This window comes from Morchella importuna (assembly GCF_003444635.1).
Source record: "Morchella importuna strain M04M26 chromosome Unknown Morimp01GS005, whole genome shotgun sequence".
NCBI classification, from domain to species: domain Eukaryota; kingdom Fungi; phylum Ascomycota; class Pezizomycetes; order Pezizales; family Morchellaceae; genus Morchella; species Morchella importuna.
The window spans coordinates 1,304,485-1,314,960 of NW_025763402.1; the positions used below are offsets into that span (position 1 = coordinate 1,304,485).

At 46.5% G+C, this 10,476-nt stretch overlaps 3 protein-coding genes across 3 annotated transcripts; 2 read left to right on the forward strand and 1 right to left on the reverse strand.

Moving 5' to 3' along the window:
• Window positions 1-1,584: 1,584 nt before the first annotated feature.
• On the forward strand, window positions 1,585-2,112 carry LAJ45_02869 (uncharacterized protein; the record flags this gene model as incomplete). The annotated part of the gene is made up of 4 exons (XM_046112460.1): window positions 1,585-1,651; window positions 1,758-1,775; window positions 1,870-1,991; window positions 2,065-2,112. 4 exons carry the CDS (start codon window positions 1,585-1,587, stop codon window positions 2,110-2,112), a joined length of 255 nt encoding a protein of 84 aa, XP_045974586.1.
• A 1,513-nt stretch (window positions 2,113-3,625) lies between these two features.
• On the reverse strand, window positions 3,626-6,503 carry LAJ45_02870 (uncharacterized protein; the record flags this gene model as incomplete). The annotated part of the gene is made up of 15 exons (XM_046112461.1): window positions 3,626-3,633; window positions 3,704-3,797; window positions 3,862-3,904; window positions 3,993-4,231; window positions 4,350-4,653; window positions 4,767-4,995; window positions 5,061-5,098; window positions 5,152-5,162; window positions 5,221-5,633; window positions 5,697-5,744; window positions 5,813-5,893; window positions 5,975-6,004; window positions 6,082-6,169; window positions 6,270-6,412; window positions 6,485-6,503. 15 exons carry the CDS (start codon window positions 6,501-6,503, stop codon window positions 3,626-3,628), a joined length of 1,788 nt encoding a protein of 595 aa, XP_045974587.1.
• Window positions 6,504-8,356: 1,853 nt separating this feature from the next.
• Window positions 8,357-9,594, forward strand: LAJ45_02871 (uncharacterized protein; the record flags this gene model as incomplete). The annotated part of the gene is made up of 4 exons (XM_046112462.1): window positions 8,357-8,528; window positions 8,653-9,222; window positions 9,311-9,474; window positions 9,565-9,594. The coding sequence occupies 4 exons, from the start codon at window positions 8,357-8,359 to the stop codon at window positions 9,592-9,594; spliced, it is 936 nt and encodes a 311-aa protein (XP_045974588.1).
• Window positions 9,595-10,476: the final 882 nt, after the last annotated feature.

Genomic DNA, 10,476 nt, shown 5'->3' on the forward strand with positions numbered 1-10,476 from the left:
AACACCCAAAATAAGGTTCACTCAACCACCTACATTTGTTATGCTTCAGTCTATAGATCTACTTACACTTCGAGGCGGAATGCGGGGAAGAGCCGCAGCACACGCGACGACCTAGGCGCAATATTTCATCAACCTCTCGCATTAGAATTTTACCAGCTCTTGAGCATTATATCCTCTCCCTATTACTATCCCATTCCACCTCAACCCGCATCTTCTTAACATTCTAACTGATCTCAAATCATCGCTAGGAGTACCGCCATTCACGAAGGCTGTCTGAGACAATGGCTCTCCAACAAACGCCCTAGGATAGCTGAGGATAGGACTTTTACGGTCCTGCTATCTGAGATCGAAAACCAATGAATTCTTCTTACGCTACCCCTGACATCATTCATGGTTTAGATCAGCTCCACAACGTGTAACACATATCTTTTGAATTTTTGCTGGTTTCTCAGCACTCATACCACTTTACTTCACTCCCTAGATAGACACGAAAAAAATTTCTTTTGGGCTTAGTCCGCAAGTATCACCACTTCCCTTGTACAGCAAGAAAATGTCAATACCGATTTGGTTTTCACCTCGAGATCACCCCTGTTTTGAAACAGTCAATTTGCATTCAACAGTAGATCCTGGCCGCGAAACACTTATGAGAACCTCGAAGGCATGTCTAATACCTCAAAGCTGAAGCATCCGCTTTTTGTCGTGCCTTATTTCAAACGAGCTTACGAACTAATACTACAAGTTAAGAATTTGCCTGTGGTACAAGCGGTTGAAGACTGAGCCGTGGCAAATTGGTTTTGCCGCTTGCATCAAACTTGAGGAGTTTCTCAGCCTTCGCCATTGAAAATTTCTCCTTCCTAATCTGTGGAGCTCGGATCCGCCAGAGCGGCAGCGGCGAGGATCTGGACAGCGAAACCAGGGGCACCAAACAAAGTGCTTCTAGGTGATTTCATACATTAGGAGTTTTCTTTTTCAAAGCGGTGGCTTTCGCCACAGAAACTTTCCAACACTTCAACAATCCTTACTCCAACCTCTCGGCTCCGGGCGGACGTCCATAATACTCTACCGACCGACCGACGCAGCAGTTACCGCGGTCCAAGGGGGGCCCAGAATTGCCTAGACGATTAAAGGTCTACCTGAAAAAAGAGAAAACAGTGTTCAATTCAGAATCATACTACATACAATATTATGCAAGTTTCATTACTCTAGAAGATAATCTCACCTATTTTTATCACTGGGGGATATCAATTTTGTCAAATCTAGATATCTCTCTGCCGATCAACCCAGGATCAGCTTCAATCATCCATCTAAACGGGCTCCTGAAGTTACCAGATCCAGAGCCCCTGATTTCGCAATCGAGTGAGATTTCATGATTGAATCTCCTTCGAGATGGTTGGATCAAAGGCACTGTATGTATTCACGCTACAGCAACCAACCAATATCACGCCATATGTATCAAGTCAACGGTCGCCGGTCGGTAGTTAAGCCGCAAATGTCAAAAGTGGCACCAACAGGAAGGGAGAAAAAGGCGCAAACCCCTCCTTTAACACGCCAGGACTAGAACACAAGCCGTTACCCCACAAAAACATGCAAGCCAACGCCCAGGAGAGGGAGGGGAAGGAAAGAAATGGGGGCAACAAATATCTCAAACGGTGTTCGTCGTCTTCTCAGCTGGAAAATTTAAACTGTTCAATTCCATACTCGCCATCTATCTCAAGCGGGCATCTAGCTGGACTGCAAAATAAACAACAGGATCCCAGCCAATCAACCACCAAACAGTGAGAAGGGCCATACCAAAAGTGACCAACTTTAGCGAAAGCAGCATTGAAAACGTTCTCTCTCCATGAGCTAGAATACTAATTTAGTAGACAGGTACCAATTCTCTTACCCTCACCCCTCGACACCAGGATTTCCTCATCCCTACAAGTTTCCCGTCATTTAGGCCACGCCCGCAGCTTATCCCGCCTGCATCCATCTGCACGCGTAGTCAACGGGTATCTACTCTAGTGTTTCTTTTTTGCTTTTATCTCTCCAGCTGTACGGCTCAACATGCCGTCCTTGAAGCAGAAAGACCATATCAGCAGAGTTATTATGTCCCACGGCAATCAGCACTAATCCACTTCGGCCAAAGCCCCGCCCGCCGAACCAGCGTTTTCCCTCCCTCCCCTTCACTACCTACATACGCGATCCTCGGTTGAAATTCGTCTAGGGTTTATGTATGGTGGTGGTACCTACTCTGGAGTAGGTAGGGAGCTCCTCACCGCATCACAGCACCAGAGGAGCAAGGCACAGGTTTTTTTTCCTTTTTTTTTTTTTTTGCGAGGGGTTGGAGACACAGGTAAAGTACTCTAGACCTAGGGCTATGAGCCATGGCCCATGGATGAGTGCGTCGGAGAAATCTCTTCACCCTGGATGGATCTATGCTTGTTCGCCTGTTTCCGATCTGCCCGCCGGTAATTGATTATGATCTTCGCCTCGTACGAGTGTGATGATGATTGATGGGCTGGTTCATACATCATCATCATCATGGTGGGTGTACGTAGGATCGAAGAGCCTAGGTTCAACATCAAGGAAAGGGAGAAAACTGGTGGAAAACATTGGCGGGGAACTCCGACGAATGACTCCATGTGGCCTATGCGCTCGTATTTTTCGTATTTTGTGATGAGATTGATTTATGCGAGGAAGCTGATCTTGGAGGGCCAAAAATTTCGTTTTCTTGTCTGGTTTCCACACGATGCATAATGCAATGTTTAAAATACCTTGATTTTAGTGTAGCTAATTATCCATTCCTTATGTCCTTTGTTTTAGCAAGAGACAATTCTTGTGCTACAGCCTGCAATAATTTCATGCGGTCGAATTCATGTAGTCTGCTCCTTTGAGAAAAGCAACCCTTTCTCTCCTTGCCAAAGTCGTCTGTTCCTGCGTATTGTAATAATAGAAACCCTCCTCTAAGACAAACATCTCGACAAGGCTTAACACACCGGCAATTACAAGCCATTTCTGTGTTTCTTACACGCGTTTGAACCCTTTTTAAAAGCAAAGGAAAAGAAAGCAAAAGAAAATCTAATTGAACGCACTCTCTGCCCCAACGACGCCTCCGACGTTCCTTCTATATTGACCGAAACAAGCCAGCCAAGAAAACGGCCCTGACGATCCTCCGCAAATTACCTCCGACAACAACGCGGCGACAACGAGGACGACTGACCGACCGACCACGGCTAAATAAGACTATCTTGCGGGACGCTCCCGTAGCCCCCCATACCCCCCAGTATTTCGTCGTCCTTATTGACCCTCCTCATGGTAACTCTAGAACCCTCCGCGAATGATGAAACTGCACTTGACCTTCTTCTTTCAGCATCGTGATACTGTTTCTGTTGCTCTTCCCGGATTTCCCTCTGTTGCTCGGGACCCATTCCCGCGGCCCATGGGTTGCCGGGCCCGAGACTAGGAACATCTATATCTAGTTTCCTGGGATCATCTAAGGTGATCTTTCGTTTCCTTTGGGCAGCTGCTATCTTACTAGTACTGTCAGGAGAAGGCTTCTTTTCTTCGAGACCCGGTATCAACACTCCCGAGTTTCTGCTAGATGAGTTTTTTGTAGAGGTGATCACTTTGGGCTTGGCTAGGTTCATATGACTATGTTTATGCCTAAGTGAGCCCTTGCGTTCTGGGATTAGTACACTTTCCCGGGGTGCCGTGAACGCACGTCCTGCGATTTGGTAGCCTCGTCCAGTGCCGTACTTTTCTCCGAAAGCCTCGGCCACCTGTAAAAGATGATTCGGCATTATATCAAGCGAGTTCTACATGTGTTAGAGTATCTGGAATGGAGTAATTAATAAAATAGACGAATAATTTGAAACAAACCATATGAATAATAGTTAGAGGTAGCTGACACCTTATGGTTTTCCTAAATATTAATATTACCAAATTAGTTAATCACATCAACGCAAAAAGCAATGCATACTTGTAAAAGCACAGAATAGTAAGCTACGCACGCCGCAAGAGTGCACACGGCAACATCTACAAAATACTTAACCTCAAAGAACCGACCCATCTTCACAGATAGTTGGTTTCTTGGTATTTCGATCTCACAGGTCACAACATCCAACTGATTACCCTTAACACCTTTCCAACGCCTCCCTACATTCAACTCAGACTGCGCAAGTGTCTTATGCTCGATCCAGCTGGGAACCCTAAGATGTCCAGCAGATTTATTTTCTGCCAATGCTACGGTCTGCGCACGTGAACTCAGTGGGGTTCAAGAGTGGAGAAATGAAAAATATGTAAAGAATAAGGAAAAAGCAAACAAAAAAGCAAAGCTATTAGCAAAGTGGGAACAAATCTGGACTCACATTTTTATAAGCTAGTATATGCCGCCTTAGCTTCAATCGGATTGTATTAACCCTCCTACGTGTATTGTTCACGATGTTCACGTCGACGTATGCCACGGTTCCAGAAACCCACACCGCACGATGCAAGCCTGCCGTGACCTTCAACGTGTCATACCCTCCCCACCTCAGCGGGCCCTCTTCAGTGGTTAGTAGCGGGGTTTCCAGGGGTAACAGAGCTCTTTCAGGATCTAAGGCTGAGATCACGCGAATGTCCCTGCAACAGCGGACTATATTCTTTCTACCGTTGACGGTATACATTACGGTCCTAGAATTATAAATTCAACTCCCGCCTTGTTTTGTTTGTTTTTGCTTGGTCTTTTTTTCTTCTTCTTTAGGTGAGAGGGGAAATAAATAAAACACAAGGCTAGAATTTCATACCCATGAATGATATATCGTATCCGAGCTCTGACAGATTGGAATGGACCGGGACCAACGTTCAGCGGTAGGTTCAGGCGAAAGGGAAGAAAGGACCGCGAAGGTTTCACTTTCCAGAATGTTTTCTGATCAAAATCTGTAGGAAGAAGAATAGCTGGCGGTGGTGGATGCTCATCATCTATAAGTTCACTGGCGATGCTCATAAAGATTGTTTTGCGGAAAAATGAGATTTCTACGTATCAGGTAAATATATTGCATTCAAGATGTTTTGGAGGGATTTAGAACAATAGTACTTGCCTTCAACTCCAACTATATCGATCCCTACACGGCCCAATCTGATATCATCTAGACGTGTCCCACGTATATGGATATTGAGCCTACCATCCACACAGCCGCCACCTACATATAACGGCGAGCTTGTAGCCATGTTCATGGTAACCCTGGGGTTGAATATTACCGGGTAGTCTAGCAATTCCAGCGGAGGAATCGGACGAACAAATGTCTTGGCAATAGGTGGTGGATTCGTTTCCTCCGTAGGGGCAGATTCCCCGTCAAATTGTCCCGAGAGAGGACGGGTAGGTGCCGTGTTCCCGAAGCCACGATTGTTTTCATGACTTACTCGGCCAGTTCCGACTCGGTTTGTGTGACGTGCGGACTGCCGTAAAGGCGTCTGCGAGCGGTCCAAAATGTTTTCTGGGGTAATAGTTTGTCGTTCAGAAGCTTCTTTAATATCATTTAGTGGGACTGCCCCGCGATTAAACGTTTCTTCGAGATTAGGAACGTAGATCATAGAATTGAGATCCGCAGGCATTGCGTGACCGAATGATGCCCGGTGACCGATACTTGGGGGTTGGTTTTGCTGTGGGGCATCTGGCGGCAACCAAAGTCAGATATGCCAGGGCCAAGCGTTCCATATAGGAAAAAATATCCCACCTGAACCAGCTTCTCCCAAAGAAGTTGCACCTCTCCGGCGGCTAGGACCTGATGAAGATTTTTTATTCTCAGAATAAAAGGCGAATAAAAGGACGAGTAATAGCCCGAGGTCGTACCAGAACGATACCTTCGACGATATTCTGAGTCACCAATCCGGGGTTGGCTCCTCCATGTTCCAGTCTCGACATTTTGTGAAGCTGAGATTTTTAACCATGATTATTACACTCAGTGAGTTGTTGTGGGATGAAGACAAGTGAATTGAATTTGGCGGGACAAACCTAGGGGAGGTTGAATTATCACTTTCAGCTCTGACGAAGCGATAGGTTTCTCACTCTTTTTAGCTACCAAAGTGACGTGATCGATCAAGCGTGCGGCATATTCGTACCTGGACGCGCCTGAGCATCCCTAGATAGAATTGGACCTGGATCAACCTCTGTCAGGAGAGGAGAAGGCTGAGGAATAAATGCACGGCTCTGGATTCACCAATCATGTGAGTTATGGACGTGGGATGAATGTGCATTATTTCTTGCTTTCCCAGGCTCACTGTGTAGGAGAATTTTCATTATTATGTACCTCTGCTGACGAAAACGACATATATGAAGTCTTAGACGAGGCGAGCGCGCGTGGGGGTTCGGTTCCTGATAGTCGGTGGGAAGTTTGATGACGAAGAGATAGGTATGGATGAGTGGGGGTCAGAAGTCCCCCAAAAGGTTTTACTAGGGTTGTTAATGAAGTTAGTAGGCAACGTACCAACCAGACTCAGGGAACAACGAATAAATTGGGAAGACCCTGGATATATTGCTTCATAGCAGTTAGATATTTTTTGTAGCTGCTGAACGATAAAAGAACTGGTCTATCAAAGCACAAGGCACTAAACATCAAGAACCCAGCAACAGTGGCACCAGTATCGGAGAAATCTTCATATTTATTCTAGATTATATATGGTGTATTGTACAGTATCAATTAAAGTACAATATAATTTATTGATTACATTACAAGGCACTTTGCGTAGGAATTACTTGGGACTTGGGATGGAAGGAGGGAAAATACTCCCCGCGGAGAAGCAAACAAAGGGCAAAAAAGGAAATGCAGATCGAGATGAAACTTTGCCCGTTGCGTTGCATCACACATCACACGGCTTCAACCGGTGTAGACACCTGCTGCGGTGGGAAGGGGGACTGAGACGACATGAAAAATGCGGGGAAAGATCCTAGCACAACACAGGAGCAGTTCCCATGGGCCACCATTACAGGGCAAGCCCTATTTTGATTCAGTTTTGTCCCTGGAATGTCGTGTCTTCTTGCTGATCCACCATTTTCGGGGGGCGGCTCTGCTTGTTAGTTTCGACAAGGTTTGGTCGATTTTCTGAGTAGGGTCCAGGGAACCGGGACTAAACCAGTGGAGGCTGGTGAGCGGAGACTGCATCGTGCACCCTGCTCTCCAGTTTTAGAGCAGCATCGAGCATCTGCGCGGAACAGAAAGAAGGCTTTGCGTCCCTGGAGAGAAGAAGGGGGGGGTTGGTTGGAAAAAAATGATCTTTTTCTGGCTAGTATCGGAGGTGGCCGTCACTCGTGACCCTGCCTGAGGCGACGAGGCCTCATTGACCAATCAAGGTAGCACCACTCGCATTCTGCCGGAAGCGTTTGCCGTTTTCTGTCGTTGGGTGTTTTTTCTCTCTTTTGCACAAAATTTTTTTTTGACCGGAGACAAAGCCTGAGGGGGGCTGGCTTGCTCTGACTCGACTCCCGAGAGGGCAGAGAGAGGGCAATAGGTAGATCAGAGAAAGGTAATTGTAGGTGGACAGGGACGAAGTGAGGGAATGGGGAAGAAAGAAGGCGAAGAAGGTGAAGGTGTGAGAAAGAATCAAATGCATGTGCGGTAACTTGGCCTTGGTGTGTGTGGCACGACGTGAGTGATGGATGGATATGGATGGGCGGACAGGTGAAGAAAATGAAGAAATACTGGGATCATTCCTTCCTTCACTCAATCTCACTCACTCACGCACTCGATGGGAGCTAGAAGAGTGGAAAGGCAGACCGGTAGGTAGAACAGGTACAGGAAGATGTACTAACGTACTCTAGATCCCCATGAACTATGCTAAGTTGGTGGTCAGTAGACTGTCTTGTCTGTACCGTGACTGTCTGTGCCAAAGATACTTCGACCCAACCCAACCTTCTGACATGGTCTTTGTGTTCCAATTGTCGTTCCAGGTCGCTTTTTTGATTGCTTTTTCCTCCCTTCACCTCTCCCTCCTCCCTCTCGCAAAAGAAGTTTTGACTTCTTTTTTATGTTTGCGCAGCTGCCCGCGACCCCACGTTTTGCCGCTACCGAATTAGACTGGCAGCCTGCGAATTGAAATTGCATAAGCAGTCCTTTTCCCCACTTTTTTTTCTCGCTGCACATCATCGTCGTTCCTCTCCCCCTGCTGTTCCTCTGCCTTGGCTAGCTCCGACGGTCCTGTTCCCACCCATCACTAGTGCTGTTCCCTGTCTCAAGGATTTCTGTCAACCAACCATCACAACTGCCCTCCTCTCCAAAAAAAAAGCTTCATAACCAGCATCCCTCTACCTCCTCAAGCTTTCGACTCTTTTCCCATCCAGCAGTAAGCCAGCCAACCAACTAGTATCAGTCTCCAAAATCGACAACCCCTCCGAATCGCAATGGCAGCTGTCAAGACCTCACCTCCTCACTCTTCAGCTTCCTCTGCCTCGTCGCCAGAAGCGACCACGGCAGAGCAGGCTCAGTTCCCGACTCAGAAAAGGAAGGGTGGGAGGAAACCGGTATACGCAACGCAGGAAGAGAGGAAGATGCGAAACAGAGCTGCTCAAGCAGGTACGGTCCTTATCTTTATACTTTGAATTCTCCAACAACAGTTGGCTACGTCCCAGTTCCGATGTGTCATCGAAAGTGTGGGTCTGCATTTATTTTTAACGTTTCTATTGACACATCGAAATAGCCTTCCGCGAAAGACGAACCGAATATATCAAACACTTGGAAGCAACCATCAAACATCATGAAGAAACATTATCAAGTCTTCAGCAGTCATCCCGCAATGCTGCTGATGAGGTACTGATGCTTCGTTATAAGAATTCTCTGCTCGAGAGAATTCTCCTTGAGAAGGGCATTGATGTCACCGCGGAGTTACGGGCATTCGCCCAATATGACGACACAGGTAGACCTCAAGCTGCGCCGCAGCAAACAATGCCTCAGTCCCTCTCTAGACAACAACCAATCCAACAACACCCTGCCCTTCGACCCATACATGGAGGACCGATCATCCAAAAGCGTCCGTCTATCAACCCTCCGCCTGAGGCCCTTTACATTAAAACCAGCCCACTTCTCAGGCCAAACCACTCGCGAACAACCTCACCGTCCATCGCTATTCCAACACCTCCAGACCAATCATTCCAGATTCCCCACAGCACAGTAACTACTCCTACTGCACCACAGGACTTTCCTCATCCAGGAATTCCAATGGGTCAAAATTTTTACCCTTCACCATTCCAATCACATATGGAAGAGCTCGGCAAGCTACCCCGTGTACTTCCCATCCTTCATTTCTCTGTTATGAAAGAGCCCGGCCATCCTAGATTGATCAATGTGTGTGTGTGTAGACCAGGAATACGACGCCGAGCTTCTCGAAAGCAATAACGACGATACCCAGTCACTCGATAACGAGGGTCAGCGGACTCCAAACACTCCAGTGAACGATATGGGTAATTGCATGGGCATGCCGCAGCAGCAGCCGCAGCAACACCAGCAAGGAATCTTTAGTAATGTTAGAGGCTTCGAATATTCCCTCGATTCGATGTTTGCATCGGATCCGACTCCGAATAGCACAGGCGGTCTAACGGATGGTTCATTAAAGCAGTACAATCTCGGATACGGTTACAGATAAATCCAGCATGGATTATACATCAGTACTATATGGATATCAGGTAGGTTCTCCTTTTTCTCGGAGGTTTGCGTCCTACTAATCATGGTTACACAGTGACGCGGTATCCCTTTGTGTTATATGGTCTCAACGTATATTGTTTTCTTCACTTCGGAATTTCGGTTGTAATGCTATCGTTTTTACGACATTTCCAAGATCCTTCGAGTACAAAAGTTTTCCTGCTGTATCGAGTTTCGACCTTTTTAATCTCGGGAGCTTTCCGTCTTTTACGGAACTGTACCATAATCTTTGGCCGAAACTACACTCCGATCTAACCAACTCGGCCGACTCTACTCGATCGATCCAGCAGGTGGTTTCTTCTATTTGTTGTCCTTATTTAGGGAGGTGTTTTTTTGGATTGTCGACTGCAGGGTTGGTGAGGCGTATCTGGTTCTTTTTTGTTCTTTTTATGTTTCCTACTTTTTCATGGACTTCTCAACGGACACGGCGAGTTTTAAGCCGAGGCGGTCTTATTCTTTGGAAAACTCACAAAAAAAAAGGTGTTTTTGTTTTTTTGAATCCTTTTCTTTCCCCCAGCGGAATTAGCGAAAAAAAGTTTGTTTACTCGTATTGCATTGCGATTGTACTTATTGTTATTGTAACATTGTTTGAGGCTGGATAACTCCATGTGGGAATACATGTACCAGATATCACGATTTTTCTCCGTTGGGTTCAATTTCTTTGCATTGACACTGACCTGCCTTTGAGATTTGATTTCACACCTCGAGCGTACTCATATACTGACTACGAAACAGCTGGAAGATATGGGAGAGTGGGGATTGGGCAAGAGTTATCAGGGTATTAAGGTCGAAGGGTTGGGACTCATGATTGGATGAATGACTACGA